General features: G+C 43.8%; 1 protein-coding gene across 2 annotated transcripts; it reads right to left on the bottom strand.

Moving 5' to 3' along the window:
- Positions 1 to 198: 198 nt before the first annotated feature.
- On the bottom strand, positions 199 to 27,256 carry LOC123027512 (glycerol-3-phosphate dehydrogenase 1-like protein). Of its 2 annotated transcripts, none has more exons than XM_044438446.1 (8): positions 27,107 to 27,256; positions 14,557 to 14,734; positions 13,985 to 14,125; positions 12,413 to 12,551; positions 9,645 to 9,757; positions 7,336 to 7,569; positions 5,080 to 5,186; positions 199 to 378 (listed from the first exon to the last, which is right to left on the bottom strand). In XM_044438446.1, exons 1-8 carry the CDS (start codon positions 27,145 to 27,147, stop codon positions 282 to 284), a joined length of 1,050 nt encoding a protein of 349 aa, XP_044294381.1. In that variant the 5' UTR covers positions 27,148 to 27,256; the 3' UTR covers positions 199 to 281. The 2 variants fall into 2 exon arrangements, with proteins under 2 accessions (XP_044294381.1, XP_044294382.1); XM_044438447.1 differs by having other exon boundaries at positions 13,985 to 14,056.
- Positions 27,257 to 27,665: the final 409 nt, after the last annotated feature.

The following is a 27,665-nucleotide window of genomic DNA, read 5'->3' as shown; positions in this document are numbered from 1 at the left end:
TATTTTCAACAGAAGACTAACCGAGCATCTCTCAAGAGCTTTATCGTTCTGCTGTTCCAGTGCTGCAATGATAAGAGAATTCTTGTATAGAACTTACTCCTGAAGTTAATATTGAAATGCAGTGTCGAACTAGCTTCACCCTCGATGGCACCTGCCCCAAAAGTATATAGTCTCCAGTGTGTTAAAACTAGATACAAATTGTTTTGCTTGCTTTTTATTGCGATCACCTTGACAGAAACCTTGAGCAGAGGGATACTTAATTGGGAAGCCACAACACCATCTTACAAATGTTCTGGATGATTCTGCAGGCAAGTGATGAAATCTTTGACAGACTTTCCTTCATAGCAGATCAGGTAGATATTCACAAATAGTGGAAACCTAAAAGAAATGCAGTTAAGCTAAATAAACATAGTCAGCTGAACTTGGGTAGTAATTCGTATCGACACCACAGGTTCATCAACTTTTAGCCAACTTTTCAGAACATAGTTGATGATACATAGTGTACTTACTTATAGTGTAGTTTTTGTTTTAGAATCTATTTCCTGTATTCTATGAGAAACAGAATACTGGACTATATTAAATTAGATTTATCTTACTATTGTGGTAAGCCTGCTGCCTGCTTAACACAAAATTCAATATTGACAGGTGCCTGTGGCTAAACATGCATGGTAGAACTGATCAAAGTAACTAACAAATAATGAGGTGATTTTTCTCCCTGAAAAAGTGTCATTACTTGCCCTTTACCAGACAACCTCAGTTCAGATGTAGATGGATGAGGTAAGCAGTTGCTAGAATTAGGTATTCAGACCAATCTTCAAGCTATTCAACAATTTGGAGAGTTCTGCTAGTAAGTGATTTAGTATGAAAATAAGGTTAATCCGTTCTGTAAATTTTTTTTTTTAATCACAAAAATTTGAAGCAAAGTGACAAAGATCATGGGCTTCTTCCTACCCCCCCAATCCAAAAACAATCGCAGTCATCTCCCCGCAGCACAACCACGATCGCACCCGTGCAGGGAAGCTGGGCACAAAGATGGGCGTGAAGCTGGACTTCATGACCCGAGGCAATTTTTTTCTGAAATTTCTGTTCAAAACCCAATTTGATCATGAAATGAGGCATTCATGAGCTGAGGTACCACTGCCCTGCAGTTACAATGACTTCAAGTGTGATCTCAGTTAACTTATGATTGTTGGAACATACTGTTTTATTTTCATTTCTTAAAAATCTTGTTATTTTTCACCACTTGAGAATCTTTTAGATGTGGTATGATATATATACACGTTGTAATAACCAAAAGAAATGAAAAATAGGGCAGCTACTTTGCAAGAGGCTTACTGGCCATCCAATGCCATCAGTATAAGCCATGTTCAATGTACTTCAATATGAAACTTGCAAGAATATGGCCTTTTCTTTGGCTCAGCAGTAACTATTTTTTGAGGATGGCTTCTGTCAGTTTCCTGCACCTTATCAAGTGATTTTTGTAACTACCATGTGTGAATCAGAGCCAAACCAAGCATTTAGAAATGGTATATCCTTCTTAATTAAGTTGGAATTAAGATTGCTGGGAGAAATATCAACAACCTCAGATATGCAGATGATACCACTCTCATGGCAGAAAGTGAAGAGGAGCTAAAGAGCCTCTTGATGTGGGTGAAGGAGGAGAGCACAAAAGTTGGCTTGAAACTCAACATTAAGAAAACTAAGATCATGACATCCAGTCCTCTCACTTCCTGGCAAACAGATGGGAAGAAATGGAGGTAGTGACAGATTTTATTTTCCTGGGCTACAAGATTACCGCAGACGGGGACTGCAGCCAAGAAATTAAAAGACACTCCTGGGGAGGAAAGCTATGGCAAAACTAGACAGCATACTAAAAAGCAGAGACATCACCCTGCCAGCAAAAGTGTGTATAGTCAAGGCTATGGTTTTCCCAGTTGCAATGTATGGCTGTGAAAGCTGGATCAAAAGGAAGGCTGAGAGCTGAAGAATTGAGGCCTTTGAATTGTGGTGCTGGAGAAGTCCCTTGGACTGCAAGGCGATCAAACCAGTCAGTCCTAGAGGAGATCAACCCTGACTGCTCTTTAGAAGGCCAGATACTGAAGATCAAACTCAAATACTGTGGCCACCTAATGAGAAGGAAGGACTCCCTGGAGAAGAGCCTAATGCTGGGAACAATAGATGGCAGAAGAAGAAGGGGACGGCAGAGAATGAGGTGGCTAGATGGAGTCACTGAAGCAGTTGGCGTGAGCTTAAGTGGACTCCGGGGGATGGTGGAGGACAGGAAGGCCTGGAGGAATGTTGTCCATGGGGTCTCGATGGGTCGGACACAACTTCGCGACTGATAACATTATCATTCTGACATGTTTTTAAAAAGGAGGGAAGGATTCCAACAAATGTGATCCACACACCTGCTGTCAAAAATGCTACAGGCACTGTACTGATGTGAGCTGGATGTGTTGTCTGACTTTGTAACCCAATATGGTTTCAGATTACCACTGTTATTCCAGTGGGTCCAAAGGTACATGAGACAAGGCCTACAGGCTATGGAATGGATAAAATCTGTGTTAGGGCTCAAAAACTGCATAGCTGGCTTATCTCAGCTTAGATTCTGAAATGTAGGGAGCAGATAAATGTTTGTTGGAGTGATTAGCTGTGGCCTGGGAGAAGACAGGTACAGCGAAGCTACAAAACTGTGTACTCACAATGGCCCTGTGCCAGCTGAAGTGTACCCTGATAAGTGGACCCTGCACTCCAGTTGCCCAAAGACAAAAGTTAATTTGTTTCTATGCAGTAAACTTGTGTGGTGATCATTTATTCCCTGTCCTCAACCAATGCAGAGCTAAATTTTTAATGATGTGGGAAGGGGTGGAACCCATCAGGGAGCAAAAAGGTTTCTAGGGTGTTACAGAATGGAGTACTTCCCATGCCAGGTCTTTCACATATTTGCAATGTGTCTCGTTCTTGGTGACTCTTGTATGTTCTCTGAGATTCAAAGGTCAGAGAACTATGTTTTTACATTTAGCAATTTTTGCTTCCAAGCATTTCACAGTGGTGTTGTTTTTACTGCTGAGCTTTCAGAGAGTTTAAGCTTTAACAAGGGGCACATTAGATTAGAGGCAAATGTTGCTTTTTATAACAGTCTAACTATAGCTAACTTTGCATGTTGTACCCTTTGCATGTAACAGCCCATGGGCTTATGTTTTAATTCAAGCTGTTGCACGTTGTGTATGTTCCTTGTCAAGCTCCTAGAACACAGATTGGAACTCTCTTTCAGCCTGAGGGACAAATACAATTCTAGAGTAGCTAGAGTAGCTACTACTCTAGTAGTAGAGTAGTCCACCTTCCAGTGAAAGCAAAAAGAACAGTGGGGCATCAAGCTCTTTGTAACAATGACCTGCATCGTATCCATCGCAGAGTTCTTTAAGAGCTCAAATGTAAAAATTGCTAACCTTACAATAATATGTCCCTAAGATCAACCTCTGTACCAGAGGACCAGAGGATGACCAATGTAACACTTTTAAAATGGGACACGAGGGAAACTGGGGAAATCCAGATCAGTTAGCTTAATATCTGTTCTAGATAAATTGGTTGAAAGTGTTATTAAAGATAGGATCAATACGCACAGAGGGACAAACCCTGCTGAAAAAGAATCAACATGCTTTTCTCAAAGGTAAGTCCTTTTCTCAGTAGCCTGTTAGAGTTCTTTGAGAATGACAAAAAGCATTCAGTCAGGGTTATCAGGTAGACATTGTTTACTTGGATTTCCAAAAGACTTTGGTACAGCAAACTTAGCAGTCAGGGAATGAAAGGGGGCATCTTATGGATCAGTATCAAGAACAAAAAGTAGGGAGGGAGAATAAACAGCAATTTCTTCCAATGGAAGGATGTAACCAGTATAGGGTTTTCTATTAAGACCAATGCTTTCAACCTATTCATCAATGATTTGAAACTGGGAGTAAGCCATGAAGACGTCAGATTTGCCAATGATACCAAACTATTTAGGTTAACTAAAACCAGAAGAGATGGTGAGGAGCTGCAAAGGGATCTCTCCAAGCTGAGATGAGAGAACAGGCATCCAATTGACAAATGCAGCTCGATATAAGCAAGCAAAAGTGATGCAAGTTGGGGCAAAACAGCTCAACTTCAACTACAGACTGATGGGATCTGAGCTAGCAGTTACGCATCAAGAAAGGGACTTTGGGGTTGTGATGAAAATGCCAGCAGCTGCTCTGAAAAAGGCAAATTCCATGTTAAGCGTAATTAGGAAAAACTACCAAGATTGTTCTCCCCTTAACAAATCTTTGGTGTTACTGCACTTGGAATATCGTGTACAGTTCTGGTCACCACAACTGAAAAAGGACACTAGTGAGTTGGAAAAATGGGAGAGAAGGACAACTAAAATGATGATGGGATTGGAGCAATTCCCCTATGAGAAAAGGTTATCACAATGGAGATTGTTTAGTTTAGGAAAAAGGTGAGTAAGTGAGGATATGACAGAGGCATTAAAATTATGCATCGTGTAAAGAAGGTAGAAGGGGAGACATTTTTCTTCCTCTGCCCTAATGCTAGAACCTGGGATCATCCCATGAAGCTGATTGGTGGGAAATTCAGAACAGAGACAAGGAAGTACCTTTTCCCAAAGCACATAGTTAAACTATGGAATTCACTGCCACAAGAAGAAATATTGGTCACCAACAAGGCCATCAGTGGCTATTACCTATGGTGGCTTTGTGCTACCTCCATTATCAGAGATAATATGCAGCCACACATCAGTTTCTGAGGAGTTAGGGCAGGCAGAGGTCTTGCACCCATCCTGCTTCAGGGATCCTGTGGCAGCTGGTTTTCCACCGTGTGAACATAATGCTGGACTAGATGGACCCTGATCCAGCATGGTTTTTCTTATGTTTTTAACATTCTCATTCTCTCTCTCTCTCTCTCTCATATATTTCCTTATTAATAATCAAAACCAGTATTCGATTCAGAATCAGCACTCAAAATTCTCCACATCCTGAAAAGGCAGTGAAGTGCAGTAGCTCCTCAGATAGCATATTTGACTATTTAGAAAATCAAGCTACTTACTTGTCAACCATTTTCTTCTGCTTCAGGATTTTGTAAACTTCAGCTGATGTCTGAGGCCCTTGTAGCTTTTGTCCATTCAACATTTCTTTTTCCAGCTGTTCAATTGACTTGAATAAACAAAAAAAAATATTTACCATGTGCTTTGGAGCAAAAGGAAACTGCATTAGTAATTTAATCTAGTTTAAGCCAACCAATCATTGTGAATGTGCTATTCAGAACTCTAATAGCTAAAGTACACACACTTCTTGTATGTTCTCCCTTCAAAATGATGAGGCATTCTGAACCAACTCCATTTAGCAATTCCCAAGGCACTTACTAAAAAATCTCTTAATTTCACATGTTTTTAAATTAGGGCCTGTATCTCTTAGCAAACTATATGTGATCCTACTTGTGTCCTTAAAAAGCCCACCAATGTTTGGTTTAAAAACTACTAGTAAGTACAGGAGGTGATGGGGGTTGGTTTTTATTGGCACCAATGGAAGATTTTTCTTGTCCTAGGAAGGGTGATTTTCATCAGAGCGTGGCAGTGAGACAAAAGATTGTCCTGCTAGCTACATACCCAATGAAAATTAGAACTCTCACCCTGATTTGCTATTAATTGAAAAAGAAGCTCTTAGACTTCCTAAGATACACGTTGCATCATCTCTAGTGTTCCTTTCATCCATTATTCTTCAGGTGGCATGGCAGGCTGGGTTTCAAACCAACCCAAGATGGATTGTTCCAGTAGCCCTGCTCCCATACAACACCATGGGGAATGACTGTGCAGCAGGGTCCAAAGGAACAGCTTGGGCTAGCAGTGGGACAAGGGACCAGGTGGGGACTTGCCCCAAGGTGGGACCAGGTGGGACCAGGCCGCTGAGACTGTCCAAGGACAGGTAACATAGCCTTCAAGGAAGCTTTGCATGTGGTCAGCACAGAATCCTAGCAGCACAATCCTCTAAAGACCTCCTCAAGAAGTGTGTCCCATTGAGTTCAGTGGGACTTGCCCCACGTTAACAGGCATAGGACTGCAGCCCAAACCCCTAACTGCTTCGTTTTTAAAGTCCTTTAAAAAGACATAAGGAGTTCACAAGTGGAAGACAACTAACAAGAGCCCTGTGTATATTATGTCATCTTGTCTCAGGATTTTAAAAGATATTGACGTTTCTTCGCCCTTCCTCCTGAACAAAAGTGCTTTGCTATTCTCCGTTGTCCTCATCACAAGGAGGCAGCGGCTGGTTGAAGGCAGCCTCTTCAAAGTTTGAAGGAGGATTTTGAACTAGGATTTGAATTCGAGATGAAGGCAGAATTATGCAACATTCAAATAGCCTCGCTACGCTTGCTGGAAGGCCCCTAGATGCAGGGATGAGAGGCAGCCTTTGCTAGGGCTCTGTGCATGTCTCCTCTTGTCCCACACCCCATATGCTAATTCTCTCTGCAAACAGGCCTTTGCCTGTCTCAGAGCACAGCTCCAGGGCAGGACATTTTTTAAACAGGAGGCTTAGGGGAGAGATGGGGCTACTTTGCTTTCATGCGCTTAAAAGCATAAGAGCAACACTGCTGCATCAGCCCAAAGGCCCACCTGCAGCAGCACCCAGATGCCTCTGGGAAGCCCACAGGCAGGACATGAGCACATTTTCCCCAGCAATTAGTACACAGAGGTACACTCCTCTGATAACACGGCTAATATACAGCCATCAAAACTACTAGTTACTGAGCGCCTTATTCTCCATGAATTTGTCAAACCCTCTTTTATAGTAACCATGGTCTATGTAAAGAAGTACATCCCCTGGTATGTCCTGAATCTCCTGCCACTGCTCTTCCGCGGCTGCCCCATGTTCACTTTCTCCAGTCCAAGGGCCATTTTACAAGCCCAACCTCATGCTGTGACCATTGCACCATTCTGGTCATTACCAAAGGGTAGAGATTGCCACAATCACCTCACTTCATTCACAGCGTGTCGCAAATCGATTCCCTAGCACCCCAGTTGGATAGGGTTCTCCATTAGTCCTAAGAAGGGCTCTGCTAAATCAGAGCGAAGGCCCATCCAGTCCAGCAGTCCTTTCCCTCAGGGGCCAGTCAGAAGTCCGTGGGAAGCTCACAAGCAGGACGTAAGTGCAACAGCGTCCTCGCACTCGTGCTCCCCTGCAACTCGCAAGCAGAGGCATAAATTCTTGCAGACGACTTTTGTCAGAAAGATCTTAAAATCAGCCCTTTTCAACTTAAGTTGTTTAACCACTACAAGGACTAGAGTTGCTGAAGGAAACACGGTCTTACTTTTCCACCATGTGCAAAAGCTTCAGCCACCTTCCTGTTCCGTCCCCCGTAGCATGTGGTGATCAGGTCGGCAACACCACAACTCTCCAGAAATATACTGATGCTGACATTGCCCTTGCAGAAGAGTTTGGCAAAGGCGATCATTTCCATCAAGCCCAGGCGAATCACCGCTGCCTTGGTGTTGTCGCCAAAACCGAGCCCATCACAGAAGCCAGCCCCAACGGCTACAATGTTCTAAATCCAGTTGGACAGGGCAACAAGACGGAGAGGGAGAGGGAGAGGGAGAGGGAGAGAGAAGCTGTCAGTCACACAAAGGAAAGGCATCACATAGGCAGTACTGATTGTAGGTGCTCAGGGTGTGAGAATGCAGAGATAACCAATGTGAAGAGCCTGGGGAGAGTTGTGCTGGATGAAATTGAGGTTCACCTAGTCCAGCATTCTGCTCACAAAGGAGCCGAGCAGCCACCCATGGGAAACCCAAAAGGATGTGAGAGGAAATGGACCCTCCTGGTCATGTTCGCAGCAACTGGGGGACTGCCTCTGACACTGGTGGAAGCATGGTTCAACCATCATTTCTTGTAGTCTTGGATAGCCTCATGAATTTTTCGAAGCCCCTTTTACAGCCATCCCAGCTGATGGCCATCACTACATCTTCCTCAGCTTTTCAGTAAGATCATCCTGGAATATGGAGCAAAAAGGAGCTATTCGTGGTATAGCGGTTAGAATGTTGACCCAGGACTCAGAAGACCCCGGTTCTAGCCCTGTGCAGCCATGGCACTTACTGGGTTGCTTGGGGCCAGTCAAGGACTCTCAGTCTAATCTACCTCGTGGAATTGTTGTGAGGCTAAAATGGAGAGTGTGATTACCTAAGCTGCCTTGGGTTGCTCGCAAGAAAAACGGTGGGGCATAAATATAATAAATACATTGAGTCCAAAGTAATTCCTCCATTCAGTTGTTCCTAAATGTTGCCCCCTGCAAGCGTGCAATTGCCTAGAGCACTATTCCCCATCCAGCTGCCCTGAAGATATTTTAGATTACATCTCCCAGGTTTCCTGACCATGCTGATGACAGCTGAAGCCCCAAACTCCTGGAAGACACCTTTGGGGAATGCTAGCATGCTATCTGGCACCTCTGATCTGGTACCTGTGTTACGTCAAAGGCTCAGCAAGTGATGCCTCTCACAGCAGCCATTCTGTTCCCGGAAGAACTGCTGCAAGCACGGCGACAGATCGCACCCTCTGTGAGGAGAAGGCCTCTGGTTCAGTCCCCAGCGGTGCTGTGAGAAGCTCCAGTTAGGTGAGGTAAACCTCTGCTGACTGACTGATGAGGGCAAGGCTGGACTGTGGGCACGGAATGTAATCCAGCATAAAACAGCTTCCTGGGTGTGAAAGAGCTATTTTTGCCTATTGCATGAACACCCTTTTTATTTTATTTTATTTAATCAGAAAGCTGCAAAAAGAATTTTTGGGAAAATGAAAAGTGAGAGTATTGCTGACCCTGTTGTATTATCATAACTGGCTGAGGCATGCTGGGAATTGTAGGGCTTTTTTTTCATCTAAACTTGCATAGGAGTGCATTCTTAAAGAAATATTCTCTGCCTCCAGCTTTAATGACTCCATTACCAAATCCACTGTGCACTGCACCTGGAAAACGTTCTAAAAGTCCAAATGTAAATAATGCCAAATCCTCACACGTGAAAACAGATCACTTCTTCCAAAGATTGGACCTCTTTTGCCACTGCCTAGAACACAAGCAAGAAAACTCGCATGCAAAGACTGTGCCAAAAGGACTGCAGTGGGATGGCCAAGTCATGTGCCTCTGATTCTAAGCAGGCTCCATTAGGGATGTGTGAGAAATGCATTCCGGGGGTGGAAATCTACCAGATTCCCTAAGTTCCGCTCCCCAGACTCTGGAACACTTTCCCACAGCAGCGAGTCCAATTTCCCGGTGAGCAGGCTGAGTGTGCACACAGCTGTCGGTCTGCCAGGAAGTGCTACTGTACAAAAGTTGCACAAGCATTGCTCCTCTTCCACACATGTGACTTGTGCCTTTGTACTGACAGTGCTGTGGAGAAAGCTTGCCGGTTGCACAACCAGAGTTCCACAAACATCCACAGACTTCTGAAGGCCATTTTATTAGTCCACATGTTAGAATGTGAAGAAACACTATTGCCTATTTTAGGGATTAGAAAGTCAAGGCAAAGGTAATGAATGCATAAGAATGCTGCGCAATTGTGTAGAAGCTAAGCTGTACACACATACTGCAAAATTGCACCATTGCCCAATGCTATTTGATTTGGAAGTACTAACCTTTAAGGCCCCACAAAGCTCTACAGTGTCACAGTCATCCACCACAGTGATTCTGAAATTTGGTGTTTGCAACAATTCTTTAAAGATCTTCCCATCACTAGCGTTTTTGCAACCTATGGAAAGAAGCACAGTAGACTGGAATTCTGACAATCACGGCATTTGGTCAAATGGAGTAACTTCCAATATGTTTACATGTAACAACACAGATGTGGACAACCCTACCGCAACCCTTCCCCTGTGAGGAAGCAGAGAAGCAATAGAAGATTGAAGTGGTCGTTTTGGAATAAAAGGGAAGGATCTAGTGAGGATAGGAGCATACTGTCGAATCTGTTTCACCTGGCCATATGAAATTAGGAAGGGTTGGCTTCCAGCAGGTCTAGTGACTGACAGGTACAGAAGCCCAAACACAGGATATATGCTTTCAAAAGTAGATAGGCAAACTGTTATGTCCCACGGTTTTACAGATAAGATTAGAGACCAGTTGGTATTTTTAAGAGAAGGGTTTTTTATTTCCTGTATAGGGACGACACTCTCCCACAAGGACAGGATGGGTGCCGCGCCCTTTAGAGGGACAACGGAGTATTTATACCTTGTTACCAACAAAGGGAGAATTGTTTTTGACAGCCTACGCAAGCGAGCTGGCATGATACAGAGGCGAGACGGTTTTGCAGTTAGTCCATATTTTGATACAAAAGCGGAGCGGCTTGCAGCTAGCCTATCCTTTTAAGCAGAACACTCTGTATATGCCTGGGGCGGCTGACAAGCCTCCTATTGTGCTCTATTGTGCTGACCCCAATACACCACTGATAGCCTCCTGCCACACCAATCCTGCCAGGTGGGTGGGGCCCAAGACAAACGTGTGGAAGCAGACACGTAGGACACACAGCTCCTAGGCTTTCCAGGTCTGCCTAGGCCGAGGCCGCACACAGATGGTTGCCTGATCCAGCCGGGGTGTTGCATGGCATTCCTGCAATCTGATCCATTAGTCATGCCAGCCAGGGGCTGAGAATGCCTTTAGCTGCTCACCGCCCCAATTATCTCCCCTTGCTGAACACCTAATTAGCACAATTCAGAGTATTTCACTGTCAGGAATGTGGCAGCATAATGGCAGCATCTTCTCACTTAACTTTTTTTTTTTAACAGCATAGCATTGACTTTGCTGTGAAGCAGTACTGGCTCCAAGGTGTTTTTTTTTTGTTTGTTTTTTTTTGTGGGGGGGGGGGCTTGGGCAGGACATTCAGTAGGCCTCTGTTCTTGCAGAGAGTCCACCTTCTCACAGAAGTGGACACCGGCTGCTCTTGTTCCTCCTCCTCCTCTTTCTCAGCCCCCTCCTCATCCTCTTTCTCTCCATAGCTTGCTTGATGGGGGAGAGCCAGCGAGCAAGGAGGCCGGGCATCTGCCGCTTCTCCTTTGTACCATGGCTGCTGGCTGGGCCGAAGCAAGAGGCCGGGAACAAGCAGGCCGCAATGGGGAAGAGGAGGAGCAACGCTAGGAGGCTCTGGCTAGTGCACCCCTGCTGGTGTGCTGCTCTCAACAGATGCCTGACCACCCCTGCCCATGACGCTGTTCCCGCTCTGATGGGTCTCGTGCTAGTGGGCTGTAGAGTCATCAGAAGGCCATCACTGCTATCTTTGGGGTGATCTGCCAAAACATGGCCTCTCACGCTTCGCTTTTTCAGCTCTGATAGTCTTTGATTCTAGTAGTGGTTTATAATTTATATACCACCCTTTTGGTGCTTACTCAGGGTGGGTAGCAATAGTTAAAACAAATAATACAACAACATTCTGAGGAAAATAGGTAAGAGACAGACGCAGCAAGCAAACAGAGGTCTCACATAAAATTCGTTTTAAACACGTTGCTGTTTTAATCAAAGTATGATGAGAGCTTTGGGAGGATCTTTTAGAAAGAGTAAGCCTGGTCAAACCATCTGTGGGACTAAGGCACATATTGCACTCAGTACAATATGAAGTCATGGGTAGCCTTTCCATGGTGTGTTGTTTTCAGCTAAAAAACACCCCGGGGGCTTCAATTTCATGTGGAGAAATAATAAGGTAAAGAAGCACTTTCTCCTTTAGCAATTTTCCCACCCAATCCTGTTTTTCTCATGAAAAAGACAGGTGTCCCCCATAGGGCTGAGGGACAATTAAGCAGTTTAACCATGAAGAAAGAAAGACAGACAGACTGATCTGCATGTTACATGTAATTTGGCCCTGAGTGGGTGAAAGTGTTGCTTCTAATCCCAGCTACAACAATGATTCACCCCCGGCTGTGTGCAAGCTGTGCAGGCTCTCTGTGAAAGAGCAAGTGTGGTTAAGAGTGTCAGGAAAAGGCTGGGAGACGCAGGCTCGGAGCCTCAGCATTGCTAGTCACTTGCTGTGAAGATAAGCAGAGGGAAAACCACAAATACTGCCTTAGACTTCTTTGAAGAAACACCAAAAATGGGGCACAGAATGTTGCAGCTGCATACAGAGAGTGCATGAGTTTGCTATTTTATGCATATTTAGACAGAGAAGAGGTCCAATGTCTCCCAGTATTTCGCAGCCATCCCCATGGGGAATGTTGGGAATTCTAGGACATTTTCCTGTCTAAACATACACAGGTTTGTACCCTAAGATGCTCTTCTGAAGTCTCATTGCAGATGAAAATCCACAGAAGTTATCCAAGTTCCTACATGATTGGAAGAAAAGCTGTCTGAATCCATCCCAAGTGCCTGGGGCCTGATCCCACCCATACAAAGGTTTGCCTGTAAGTGTATGATTGCCCATTACCAATGGTAGTTTCGCAGAACATTTCATCAGCCACTTCGTTAGCGATGTTGGCTCCCATGAGCACACTGACTTCGATGTTCAGTTTCTCTCGAATGATGTCTGATATGAGTCGCAGTCCTTCTGGGCCTTCATCTATTCCCTGGTTAACAGAAAGGCAGGGATCAAAACAAATGCATAAAAAACAGTGTGCTTTGTGCTTCAGTAGATCAGCCATAACTCTGATCCTGTCGCACTATTTACAATCTGAGTCAGCAGAGAGACACACAGACGATAATTGCACAAGAGGACACTGCAACTGCCAGCAAAGTATCTAATACAATCCTCTGCTATTTTTAGGAAGCAGCTGACAGATTCTGCCAAGGTGGTTTGATAGTTTAACTTTGTTATGGCTGAGAAAACAGGATTAGAAAACAGACAGGAAAAGAAGGTATGATTAGGATACAGTGTACGGAGATGACTGGCGCATTGGACATGGCATCTCTGATCGCTGGTGCTGGAGGTGGCCATAGATTCGGAGACTGATGCAGAGGCATGTTGCGTTCAGAATGCATGGTAAAGGCATGTCTAAAAAGAGAAACTTATCCACTGGGAATCTGGCAAACTGGGCAGATCAGTAGCCATGTGTGGTATCCTGTAATCTGGTTCAGCTACAAAATGTTGATTCTTTTAAAAAAGCAGTCGTCTTCACAGACCCTCTTTCACCCAGTGCCCCCTTATCAATATAGCATCTTCTAAATGCTATTAATTTAGCCATTTTCATATGATAATGGTTTTCGGTGCTAAGGAGAAAGATGCCACTGGCAAATAGAAAAGTTGCGGAGAAGGGGGAGGGATTCTCAAGCCTCAGGACTGATGGGGACATTTGACATGGGTCTTTGCCCAGCCATCTGACTCAGCTTCACTCACTCAAACTCTTTTGATCTCCAGGTTGTTAATCCAAGAGGGAGGACAAGTGCGATTCTGGAGGCCACATCGCTAATTTCACATATGTGTACATCCAGCTAAACAGTGATATTCTACAACAACGTAGCTTGTTGTTATACTGCCCCATAGGTGGAGCTCTCTGGATTGCCTATGGAAAGCCAGAAAGTGGTTAAACTAATGGAGGCCTCAGAAGAGTTTCAAGGGGTGACATGGAAAAGAATAGGCGTCATTTCTTCTGCGAGATTCACATTGTGGAATCAGAGAGCCATTCCGGTTTTTAAAAAGATGGTCTTTACAAAGAGGGCTTGGGAGAAAGGGAATCTTAAACACACACATACACACACCAGAAGTAACAATCTTAGGCATCTAGCATCAAGTCATGTGCTAGTGTTATGCAGTTATGTCTGCCAACTTTTAAAATAGCCCTGTTCCTCTGCCTTTGACAGCCAAACACAGAGAAATATAGCCAGTGATACTTTTTCTGTCAGGGAAATAAAATAAGGGAAGAAGCTTCAGCTGCTAAATATTTGCTGCTGATCAGGGCACCCGTGCAGGGCTAATAAAAGAGCTGACAACTGAATATGCAATCATGAACACGGACATTTGTGACTGTTCCACCTTCTTCCTTGCAAAAAGGTCATGACTTACCTTGATTAGTGAAATTCCAATGGCTCCCTTTTTTATATGGCCAGTCAGCTGCTCACAGGCTTTAGGTATGAACTGATGAGGTATAACAAATATTAGAATATCTGCTCCATCTGCTGCCACCTCTATGTCGGGTACAGCAACCTGAGACAGAAATGAAGATAGCTCATTTTCCTGTTGAAAAGCTCTACACTGTTGGCATCTGCTGTGCTTTTAAGGAATTCCTCTTTGTGATATTCTGAGATCTCCTGATGGTCATGATTGCTTTAGCCTCCTCTGCATTGTTTCCTCTTGCTCCAGTCTAAACCATGGTGTTTGGAAAGTGTTGGGTGCTCCCCCTGCCTTTCCTCCTTCATGCACAAGAGAGTGAAAAACTTCTGCTTTCACTGTAAAGTTTTGAACAAATCTCAGTTCTGTGTCACGTGCAAACCTAGTGGGGATGGCAGTTTATTCCAACCAGAGCTGCATAGACTGTTGTCTGACCTGGGCCGTTACCTCAGATTTAAACTCCAACATGGCCCCAGCATGACATATCTAAAATGGAAATCACACCTAAGTGGTTTTATTTCACTTACCACATTTGGTGGTAGCTTATGTCCTGGGAGATACTTCACATTTTCATGATCTTGGTTAATTATCTCTGTGAGTTTACGCCCATTGATTAGCTCTTCAAATACCCATATCTTTACAGTTGGATCAAATCTGTTGGACTTATGGGTGTTCTGGCCTACAATCTTCGCAATGGCAGATCCCCTTAAAATGAAATGACAAAGGCAAGTAAGTGGAGTAATCGTACAATAATTTACCAGAAGGTTTGTATTAATATATCCCAAGTGCTGGAATGCAAGCAAGATTTATGTAACTTCTTCAGTAGAACAAATGATGATAAACTTTATCTCCTTTAGCAGCCTTCTCCAGCTTTCGCTCACCAGATGTGCTAGGCTGCATCTCCCAGAATTCCCCCCTGAGCTATGTCAGCTGGAGGATTCCGGGAGAGGTAATCTAACACATCTGGAGCACACCAAGTTAAAGAAGGCTGTCCTATAATCATTTCACTAAGGGCTGTCTCTTCCAACACATCATGTGCTCCAGCCACTAGAGTTCAAAATACATTAATCCCTTGACAGTTCTCTCAGTGAAACACTTAATAGGAAAAAGAAAACAGCTGGGCCTTAACTTCTAGGTATTTTGCTGGCAATTTAAACATCTGTACACAGTCTGAAATGTATTTTTTTTAAAAAGTCTTCTGTATTTGAGCTACAACGGCCATTTATGCATTGCCAATGAAGAGAAGGCAAATCGCCAAAGGAAAAAAGAAAAATAAGAGATGGCACAGATTTGCATAAAATATACACATGCTAATTTATAGAGACAGATACGCATTTAGAAATATTGACTATTATTTGTTAAGAAATACTCAGTATAACTGCTGTTCAGGAATTCTATATGGAATAAAACTGGCATGGTAAGCAATTAAAAACACCCTTTACAGCATCATCCATGCAAATACCTCTATACACATGCAGAAGTGAAGGGGCAATATGCAAAACTAACTGCATTTCCCTTTAAAATGCCAGCAAGCTGCAAGCAGGCATACAATTGCCCTTGTAGTCCTGCTTGGTTGTAGTGTGCAGTTGCACAATATCCTATTGTTACTGTCTTCTTGTATGGACCCATGGCATCACTAAAACCTCTGGAGGAGATTTGCTGGTTATGTCACAGCTGCAGATAATGACCTAGCGGCCACACAGAAATGGGCTTTTCTTATCATAATACCAAGAGTTCACTACTTTCATTCTGGTGCCTATTAAAACAGCATTTTTTCTCTTATCAGGTTCTTCCCACCCCAGTTACTAAAAACTTTGATGTTACTGCCTTGGACTTCAATTGTTCTTTGATGTTTAATTTGTATTTGTTGATCTTGGTTTTGCTTGTTTGCAAACTGCTTCAACATTTTGTCTTTGAAAAGCATACATATTTTTCTGATTGGACTTACTACATAGGGTTTCTCTGCTTGAGCACTAAAGTTTTAGAAAGAGTCCCCATATACAAATATTTCCAAGATTCAGAAGGTCAAACAAGTTCCAATTTCTGTAAATGCAGGCCCACCTCAAACACAGACTGTTTGGCAAGGTGCAAGGCCCAGGAAAAGGGAACTGCACAACTGTGCTCAGGTTTTGTTTGGGGTCACATGAAGAAAAGCAGACGTGCCTTCCTACAAAGAGCTGCTGCCCCAGCAATCAACTGAGGTCTTCTGGAGGCTGTGGTGCCTGGTCTTTCACTGACTCTGCTCCCCACAAGATGCTGACTTCTTAAAAGGCTGCGGTCTCTTTCTGTGCTCTTGCTCCTGCAGGGTTGAGGGGCTGCAGGAACCTCAGTTGATTGGAGAGCTACATCCTCTTGCCAGAAGTGCATGGGAGTGTTCAGAGCTCCCTCTCAAGTGGGGGGACTAGTGACCGACCTGATCAGGGGCCTCCCTGAGGTAGTGTGGAGCCTCAGGACTAGGCCTGCTGTGTACAACAGAGACACCGATGTGAAGGCAAAAGGAAGCATCTGGAGTGGTGATGCTGAACTTTTTGCCCACCTGTGGCTCACCCTCCCTAGGAATAACCTTTGACGTGCAGGTGTTCTTCACGAGAGTTCCTGCAGCTGCCCTCCTTGCACAAGGAGAGGCCAAAAAGGCAGGCAGCTCCAGGGCTGCCCCAAGACATTTTGCTGCCTGAGGTGAAAGACAGGATGGTCCCTCTTCCCATTTCACGCACAAAAGTGAACTGTCAACACCGACAGTGCACCACATCTCCAACTGAGGCTGAAGGCTAGCTGAGGGGGAACAGAGCAGGTGGGTGGCCTGCAGCTCTCCCCTCCAAGACCTCCTGCCACCTCTTGGCATCGGCTGCGTAAAGTGACTGCTGCATTTTGCCTAATATTCCCTGGGCATCTCAGCTGATCCGTCCCAACACGCCAGTTGCAGCCCTTCTCATTTCTGCCAGGAGCTGAGTTCTGTCACAGAAATGGTTGCAATTGCCCATTTGAGGGCAAGCCATCCAAAATACTTTGCAGGACTTGGATGATGGCAGCAGAAGTTGTCATTGTCCCTGCTAATCCACAAGTTCCAGCACTTTAACCCTGTAAGCGCTGGCTCCATCCCACCAGTTTACCTCTCCACAATCTATTCTTGGAGGCAGTTCCCCAGTGTGCACACACACATGATCCAGACTCCGATACCTGGGAAGCAGAATGCATGGGGTGGGCTCAGGTACCCCCTCACACCTTTGCTCTTTCAAGTGGACCCACAGAACCACTTCATATATGACTCAGGCAGCGTCTAATTTAAAGAAATACACCCAATACTACAACATTTAGTTTGGCTGTCAACTGAGGGACAGTTTCCCTGATGAATGAAATTCTGCAATTCTGGAGTATAGCTATATCTTATTATTATTGATAGTATTCATTGTATTATATATTAAATTGTATTATGTATTGCATTATGTGTTATTATATTAAGTTTTGTTTTGATTTTGTATCACTTACAGTTAAATATTGTATTGCCTGATTGTATTGCTCCAATGTATTATTGTTTTTTAATGGAATATATATATATATATATATATATATATGCTCTATTGTACACCACCCAGAAATGAGTAATCAGGAATGACTTTGCAAAGTCTATGAGTGAAAAGAAGCCAGATTTGGAATACATTTGATTTGTATTTCTGTAAGGGTATATAGGATGTTCAGGAATTTGGATATTAAGGCTTAAGAGCTTGAACACTAGTTTTTTCATCATTTTGCTCATTGGCTTCTTGGTAACTATAGCAAAAAGGAACTCATGTAAAAAGAAAAGCAATTGCAGAGGAAATGAGAGAGGCAGCATTACTGCTTAATATTTTAACTTTTCTGAGGCAAAGGGTTTAGGGTTTATAAGATTTAGTTGCAACACTTTTGACCTTAGACCAACTTACCAAACATAACAGCTACTAGCTGACATTTATACCAGGTTTTTCGAAATATGCAATTCTCTACCTCACTGTGAGTGGCTTCTAAGAACAGCTGAGCTGACTAAATTAAAACTAGGTTATAGGGTAGCCAAGCTACATGGCTTTCCTAACACAAGATAATGTGTGGTATTGTCAGCAAATGTCTGCTTTTTATGTTTCAGTATGTAAAATATATATCCTATCCTTCATGTTTCCATAATATCTTTACAAATGACATTGAATCACTATAAATATGTAATGTGTTATTGTACTTATCAATATTGTTTGCTTTATCTTATTTTTGTAACTAAAAATTTGCAGTACAAAAACAATACACATACAACAGTATCAAAACTGAGATGATAAAACACCAACCAACTTCATAATTACTGGACCTAAAGGGCACAATCCTATGCAGGTTTGTATAGAAAAAACACCCTACAATTTCCAGCATACTCCAGTTGTCTAAACAGAAAAAGTTCCACATGCATAGGACAGTGGTCTTAATGGGTAGTCTGCATTTAAATGGTTGAAGAGAAGAAGAAGAGGAAGAGGAAGAAGAAAAAGAGCTCTATTTAGTAAAAAAGGCCTACAACTTACAGCATGTCTGAATGGGAATTGGAGGATTTTTCCCCTCTATAAATATACTTAGGATTGTGCCCTAAAACTCTTCGTTAGGCATATATATTGTGGACAAAATTTGCCTGATCCTTTCACTATTTAGGAAAAATCAAAGGATTCTGATGAATATGCATTAAAATTGCATATACAGGCTTATATAGAAGTAATTTGTGAGTCTTGCGGTTTCTGAGGTGTACACTGTCTTCCACATTCTATGCAGAAGCTTTCTGGATACCTGACCAAACAATATGACATATATTTTCTTAAAATATACGTTCTGTGAAGTTAAATCAAGCTTAGTTCCAAAAAATCAAGTGGAGAACTTCAGCTTAAATAATATCCGAAAAAGTCTCTAAGAATATTAGAAGTCAGTTTTATTAGCTACTTTTTTAAAAAAATGCATACTTGTGGTTGCCAACTGACAATCTGAAGACTGGAAGCTTGGATTTAAATTGTTTGTTTAATCTCATTTTAGAAAGCTAGGAAACCTTTTCAGCAAAAGGATTTCATAAATAACAATCTCTTCAAACAGCGTTAATGAGCTCTTCAAACAAATGTTGATCTAATTGCAGGTCAGTGATGTACTATTTGATCAATTATGGAAAAAAAAGAATTTGCTGTAAGTCTGACATTAGTGCTTGGTTTTCTAGACTAGGTAGTCTTGGAATGAAAATCTGAGTCATTCAAAAATAAGCAAGGTCATTCCCATTTGAACAATACTTTTCCTCATTTGTTCTCCAGGGCCATCCTCTTACAGATTCAAGGGAAGGTTGTTCCTTTCACTTTTTTGTTCAAGAACAATAGAACCTGCTAGTTTTTCTTTTTATTAACATTAATGGGGGAAAGTGTTTTCACATTAATCACGGACCATAACAGAGATCCCCCTGTCCCGATTTGCTACAGAGTCAAACTACAATACCACTTAACACAGATAAACTATCTGTAAGTGCACACTTTCTAAGCATGTAGCACTTGTTCTGATTAAACAACTCCCAGCATGCCTCAGCCAGCCACACTGGCCTGGAAATTGTAGGATGTTTTTTGTGTAAACACCCATAGGATTGTACCCTAAAACTCTTCATACAGAGTTTTTACCTTTAGCCACACTGATTAAAATGGATTGGCCATAAGCAGCCCTTGCCCTAATTTCAGTAGCTGTCTGCAAGGGATCAGATCAGACTTCTGAAAAAAAAGGAGAAGGGACCTTAGAAAACAAGAGAAAAGTACCCCCCCCCAACCTTGAGTCTCTAGTCCCCCCCACCTCCACTGGCTTTGATCCTCAGCAGATTGCCCAAGTGAATGTGGCCTTCCAGAGAAAAGACACCCCTTTCCTAGACTGAAGAATGGAAAACTCTTGGATAGCCTGCAGATTCTGCTCCATGTTAGTGATTATAAATACTTAACAAGGGGGTGGGAATTATTCTTGCTATATGTATTCATCTGGCATATGGCGGTGTGCTAAGGTGGACAAGCCTTCTACTTCATGGAGAATAGTCTTCTACTTGAAGGACACCTCTGTTTGAAAGCCTCCATGTAAAAGTCTGTCCATATCGAGTTTGGCTGGCAGATGAAGGATAAGAAGAAGAGTTTTGAACGTAGCCTGCTGCAGTGAGCACATGGACAGCGGATGGAGCAGAAACACAGGTCACTATGCTGAGATGCATCATATTCCTCTTGAAACACCTGTATTTCTAAAATTGCATCTCTGTCTATAACTATGTCTATAGACAGATTCATGTATGCAAATCTTATGCAGAGCTGTGTTTTCTTTTGTACCCCTTTTGGTGCCACACCTCCTTTTTTGAGCAATTTTGTATTTAAAACAGGCCCATATAGGAGACATTTATTTACTGAAAGAAGTTTTACTCTGTTCTTCAGGTGAAAAGGTTCCTGGCATGGCTTGTAAAGTTCCATAGGACAGACAAATATTTTAGATCAAAATGAGCATGTGGACACACATACACTGTCCATTGAACAGCTAATAGCTCTCTTATAACTACCAACACGAAAACAAACTATGATTTGGCAGTTAAACCAGAGGAGCAACAAGGTTTCTGAATCTGAAACAACTGGGAAAAATAAAGGCCATGAAGTCTGGATAAGGAAGGAGAACAGCTATTGAGAAACTGACGCCTCTGTGGGAGAGATTGTCCTGTTTGCTCTGGGTTTGAAAGAATCACTGAGCACTGAACTTTAACATCTGTTTGGTGGCTTGAAGGAATGTGACTCTGACTGCAAGATATGACCGATAAGCTTAGAGGTTTATGGCTTTACTTCGACTTCAGAAACTAAAACAACCCCTTTCCCTCACTGGAGGCTGAGAGACTTGAGCTTGAGGCCATCGCATGTGTATCAGCCTTATCTGGGTCTGCAAGGTCAAACTGCTAATTTTGTAAAAGTTTGCAAAAGAGTCGCTCTGCATATGCAGCTGTGCTCCTACAGGGCAGGGGTCCTCAAACTTTTTGAGCAGGGGGCCAGTTGACAGGTGCCAGCGGTGGCCATGGGCCGCCAAGGAGGTGCCAGCGGGGAGGCGCGGGCCGGTTTGGGCACCCTCACACACGTGAGGCGAGGCAGAGATGGGGGGCACGCGGGGTGAGGCACCGGCTTGCTCACGAGGAGATCATTTCCGAACGAGTCCAAAACGACCTCCTTGTGAGCAAGCCACGCATGCGCCCGGCAAGTGCAAAACCTGTGGGATGGGCCAGTTAAAAGGGCACGGCGGGCCAGATCCGGCCCACAGGCCTTAGGCTGAGGACCCATGCGGCAGGGCATCTAGATACTTTTTCCTGAAGGTAGCTCTTTTGCGGCACAGACACCATGCATTCTCCGCACTAAAGCGATGCTGTATTTTGTTGCTTGGGAAACTAGTTTATTTCATGAGACTGTGCTACAGTTGCTACTGTAAGTGGTGTGTGTGTGTGTGTGTGTGATATGGCTACACATGTAGTATTAGTGATTGGAACAGTGCAGCCCCCTGCCAATTTGTGACCTTGGAAAAGTTACACTTTTAAATTCTTTCAAAAGAAAGTTAAGTGCATCTCATCTATTTATTTGTAAGCTTTCAACAACATGGGTATGTTGTGCCCATACCCACTCCCAACATAACAAATGAACAGCAGTAAATACAATTTATCACATAACAGCAATAAATCAAACCATCTTAAAAAATACAGTTGAAATAATTACAGTGAGCCATAATGGTGACAGATGGATGCAGAACAGAAATAACAGTGCATAACACACACAATATAATGGTATGAATAAATGAATCTAAGCTAACAACTGAGTGCAAAACAGGAGAGAGAATAAAGCAGAACACAGCAACAGAGGCAAGACTCCCTATGAAAATAAATGGCTCCCCGATATGCGTGGTTCAGCAAATGCTGCTTGTCAGCCACATTTGTGGGAGCCTCCCTGCCAGCACTCATGCGGCTCTCCTCTCACCCTCCCATCCCCATGCCTCACCTGGAGAAGGCCAGATTGCCAGTCCTCCTTTAATCCATCCCTGCCCACCACTCAGGCCCTCCCCTCCAAACACTCCTTCCAGCACTCATCTTCTTCGGCAGGAGCTTGATCAGGTTCCAAGGAGCTGGGTGGGGTGAGGCAGGTGCAAAACGCTCAACTCCTCTCCACCAAACACTCCCATCCCTGGAATGCACGAGCCCTCGTGTAGTTCTTTAAAAGCTAACGTGAGCAAGGCTGCTCTTTCTTCCTAGCTAAGCTCTACCTCTAAAAGAGAAGTTCTTTCTCATAGTTTAAAGGGGTTTCTCAAGTTGTGTATCCTCCTCTAAAGCACACGTCACTTCTGGTTTCAAACACCTGTCCTCTCCAATAGGTACAGGTGAGTGATGCTGCTTTCTTAACTGCGGACTTCCGCAACTTGTGCAGCCCATGAGACGTGTATGGGAGACATTCAGTGGGAGCTTCATCTGAGCAAGGACAGAACAGCTGGCCCAAGGAGTAAATCCTATGCGGGTTCCCACATTGTTTCCCTTCTTCTGACGCCACCATCTACCAACTACTCTTTGGAGTTTTCCCAGCTTTGTGCAGTCTCCCCCTACATTCGAAATGGTTGAAATGTCTCTTCTAAGTAGGTTTAGTTACTGTCAGAAGAGCTTTCAATTAACACATGCAGATTTGGGGGTGGGGGTGGCGCCACTTCCTTTGGCTTTGGTCCTGTCCAGGACCATTCCAGGACTGCAATGTAGCCCCAGAGAGCGTTTCTAAATTAGAATATCATCTTCAGGCTGAAAGAAATTTCACTTCTCCCTCTTTGCCACCTGCTTGAAAATGTAAACACAAGGAGCTTTTCGGGGTGCCGGGGGGCTGCAATCCCATGTTTCCTTGTAGGTCACTTGCTCTAGATCTGCTTTGGGATGCCTGTGACTTTATTGCACTAAGGCAGGTGCTTGGATAATAGAATATCTCGGAAGGCAGAGAAAATCACCTTTTTTCTTCCTAAAATGAAAATGGAAGACGCCTCAGCAAAGCAGCGGTTTGAACCCCCATGTGGAGAAGCCCACCAGCTAGTGCAGCAAAGTGGATTCCAGTTTCTTGAATGAGACATTGGCACTGTCTCTCCATGTTGCCTTTTGCTATTCTGCTCCATTTCCTTCCCTCATGCCCTTTCATTAATTAGAGAGCTACACAGTTTGTATAATTGAGTTAAGCAGGAGCCTCGTGGTGTCCACGGTTTGTTATCCACCTTTCATTACTTCTGTGTTTTAATGGTGAACTTGCACATTTGTGCCACTCACATTGTTATATTCTGCCATGAACACAGACGTTAGTAAGATAAAAGCAAAGACACAGAATGGCCCAGTTTAATCCTGCCTCGCTCCTCAAAATCCCAGCCAAGTACACAAGTCTAGATTCCCAGACTTGAATTACGGAGCACCACCAAAATCAAGCAGTTCTGTCAACTGCATGAAAAGTGCAGTGAGAGGTACAGTTATGATGGAATCTGTGTAGCCTGCATGATTTTTTCAAAAATTCATCATTATTCTTGCCAAAGCTCACTGAAGTGGCCAAACTGGATCTTAAGATAACAGAGATCTTTGTTGACAGGGCTGCTCTTTGAAAGAATGCAATACTAAGCCCAAAGCTTTATGTAAACCTGAGCATGGTAAACAGGCAATATGCATGAAAGGAACAGGGTAAGAAGGGGAAAAGAATGATCTGAATAGTCTAAAACGTGGGTTATATCCAGCGTTAATCTAACCTAGCACCCATTTATTTAAATGGCTCTGCTGTGACAATTTTGGTTGGTCCCAATGTCTCTCAGTTGGGTCTTTGCAAAGTTATCATGGTTAGAGGGTAAAAGGCTGAGTAAGGAATTAATTTTTCCCCAACTGATAAAGTCATCATCTGACAGCTACTTAGTCCTACATTTTCAGATTTGTGCACTTTATGAATTAGTTATCAACTCCTCCTGCTGTCTTCAATGCAGGATTAATTAATTAGATTTGTTTGAAGACTGTCCATTAGAATCATGGTCTCTGGGCAGCAATTACCATAAAATTACCAATAACTAACATAAAAAATACAATTACAATCATAATAAATAAACAAACAAGATAAAATAGCATATCAATAATCAAGTAACATATAAAAATTAAGTTGATATATTGAAACCAGTGCAAATTAATAGAAAAATAATCCAAATTGTTAGCTTATTGACGTGTTTATTGACTCTCTCAAATAACTTTAATAGCTTACTGAGACAGGACTTCCCTTGGTGGAAGCCATCTCACTGGGGATTGCCCTTCTGTGTGCTTGCTAATTTTATCTTTAATAATACTTTCAATCAATTTGCCTGGACCAGATATTAAGCTAACCAGCCAGTAATCTCCTGGATCCCCCTGCCCTCTCAGGATGCCTTTTTGAAAACTGATGTTCCACTAGCCATTCAGAATTGTTCCCTTTCTTCAAAGGAGAGTGGTTGCTCTTTGGTTGCTCTTTTCTGCACATTTTCCACTCTACGATATCCTTTGAGTGGCAGTGGACAGAACTGCATGCAGCACTCAAAGTGTGATTGCACCACAGAGTTGCATCTTTTTCACACTTGTTGCATACTGGCTCAACTTTTTAACTGAACGTGAAGAACTGGTCAATTACCACCTACTCAGATCACAGCAATAGATTTGTGATGTTAGATTTTTGTTGTTGGTGTTTCCAATGTGCACCACTTTAAATTTATAAATGTTGAGCTGTATTTGCTGTTATATAAACCGTTCATCAGTTTGGAGAGATCCTTCGGAGCTCTTTGCTGTCTCTTCATTTTTACTGCCTTGAATAATTTGGCATGATCCAAAACCTCCAGATCATGTACAAGTGGGTTAAAAAGCAGCACTCTCAATACATTTCCTTGTGGGAAGTCCAAGTTTTACGTGTCTCCTTGTGGGAAGCTGATTTTTACATGTCTCCATTGCAAGTAGCACTCATACACGCTTACTCTCCGTTTTCTGTTCTTTAACCAGTTACAGATCCATATGTATAACAATATCCCAAATCTAAAGATAACTGGGAAATTTAGTCCAATTTTATCTCAGAGAAAAACACTGTGTTAGAATGGGTTGCATGTCACAGCATGAGAACTTTCCCTGAATACTTTTTTTCAGAGAGTTCAGCCTGTCACTGGATCTATTCCCCTGAGACCTTCCTCCAATCAAAGTTCTAGTGAGGGTAATTAACTTGGGGCTCTCCAGATGTTTTAGAAAACTCCCATATCCTACACAAACAGGATGAGCCAAACTAGCTCCTCCGTAAAGTACTCCAAAGCTGCAGTTCTAAAAACTCTGAGCTTTACTAACAAGGCTGTTAACCTGCTGTATCCAGTTCCAGTTCTGCTACAGGATTAAAACTGGCTCTCTATGCAGCAAGCTTTTCCTTTCCTGCCGTTCAATTACATAACCTCTAGGCAGCAATGTGGTAGAGTGAAATAACATAAGTTACACAAGTGAGGAGCTGTGCTTTGTTTTGGCATGGAAAAAGAAAAAATACAGCATTTTCCTTGCTCCAAAATCCCCTACAAAAGTTCTCTTAAAAAACAGAAACATAATCAGAGGTTCATGTCATTGTCTAAAGCTGTTTTAGAGTGAGGAATGATGAATGCAAAATAAAAGTCTTGCGTAGAAAAGCACAATATCCCACTGAATATAAGAATGAATATATATAGGATTGTTAGAATACTTGAGGATTTAAAATGTTTCCCTTAGATTAAGTGTCTTTTAAATCTTTTATTTTATACAGAAGCCTTCTCCCAAAGCAGGTACTCTCCAAGTGTTTAGTCTTAGAACTTTCATTTCGCCTAACCTTGCTCATGCTGCCTTGGGTCTACTGGGAATCATAAAACAGTAGAGCTGGAAGGGGCCAAGAAGGCCATCAGGTCCAACCCCTGCTGTTGCAGGTCACCAATTTACACCATCCCACTTGAAGGCCAAAACATCTGGAGGGCATCAGGTTGGAGAAGGTTGCTATAGACTATCCACTCATTCTAGAAAATCTCAGCCTCGTATCACAATGGGTGCTCCTTAGATCATCCTACTCTCAGGTCTATGGTAGCACTACTTGAAGCAGATTTCATAGTACTGTTCATCAAAGCCCTTTTATTTTAACCACCCGCCACCCATTTTATAAGTCATGTAACACTGTTTTTCAGTGCCCTTATTTTTTCCAACCAGTCTGTGGATTTATAGCATCATTAAACTAACGGTAAGCAGTATGCCCACCTCCCCATCCCATTCAAATCACTTGGGTCCAGTTTTTCAGGAGACATTTCATGAAAAGCACTTCCATCCCATCACACTTTGGATGCCAATTCCCTATGGCATCTAGTGTGAACCAACCTGGTGTCCTCCAGATGACTTGGCCTACAGTTCTCATGACCCCCTGCCAACTGTGCAGATTCTAGTTCAGGCTGAGAAAAGCTGCTGGGGAATACACCTTTTGATTTCTCATCAAAGCTATAAAACAATAACTACTTATATGCACCATAACTCTTTATATTGGTGAGCTACCCCATGGCTGGCTGAGGCAGATGGGAGTCGTTGTCTAACACATCTGCAAGACACCAGTTGGGAAGGCTGTGCTATCAAATGACAGCAGGGGACAGGTGTGTGATGATGACAGACACGAGGGAGGAGCCTGCAAAATGCCCGGGCAAAGGGATGGAGGGCATCGTTTTGGTCCCGAAAACTCCGCGGTCCTCAACTGAGTCGCCAAGAGGGGCGACCAGCTTTCCCAACCTGGCCACCGCGAGATGTCTCAGATGCCCAGCTCTCAGCATCCCTGCCCATTACCCATGTGGGCGCGGGCTGATGGGGGCTGGAGTGCAACACATCTGAGGACCCTAGGTCGGGAGGGGCTGCCGCGTTCCCCCTTGCCCCCTCGGGCTTTTGCGCTTTCGCTTCGGGGGAAGAGCCCGGTGGAGACTCCGGCTCGGCAGGTGCCCACACGGAGGTCTCCCCCCCTCCGGCCCCCGCCCGTCCGCGGGGGTCCGCTCGGCTCCGGAGCGCCTCACCAGTTCCCGGATCCGACGATGCAGACTTTCATCGGCGGCATGACGGCGGCTCCCGATCCGCGGCTCCACGGACGGTTGCAGGTGCCCGCTGCAGGTCCCGCTGCGGCGTTGCTGGGCGGCAGCTCCGCTCCTCGGCTTGGCGAGTCCCGCAGGCTGGGGAAGCGGGTCGACACTCCCCAGCGGACGAGCGCCGCCCGTCTCCGGCGGTCCAGCCCGGGGGTGGCGCGGGGAACCCCTGAAGGCCAATGAGAGAAGCGCAGCGTGCTCAGTGGGGAGCGCGCCAGGGGAGGGGGCGTGGGGGGAGGGGGTGCAGCACACGTTTAATGCTCTCATTAACTTATCTACCAGCTTCTTTCCCTTGCAAGGAGCCCGGAGTGGCTCACATGGCCCTGCTCGCCGTTTTGCCTTCCCAACAATCCTCTTAGCTAAGTTCAGCTGATAGTCCGTGACTGGCCCAAAGTCAGTTAAAAGGAGCGACTTGGCCGAGCCGGGATCAGAACCTGCGTTTCCCGAGTCCCGGGACCAGCACTGTGACCGCTGCACTACGCTGGCTCATTTC

This window comes from Varanus komodoensis, unplaced genomic scaffold (genome assembly GCF_004798865.1).
Source record: "Varanus komodoensis strain SLA01 unplaced genomic scaffold, ASM479886v1 scaffold32, whole genome shotgun sequence".
Lineage (NCBI taxonomy): Eukaryota > Metazoa > Chordata > Lepidosauria > Squamata > Varanidae > Varanus > Varanus komodoensis.
Note: the sequence above shows the minus strand (reverse complement) of the source record. Positions and strands in the feature narration are given on the sequence as shown.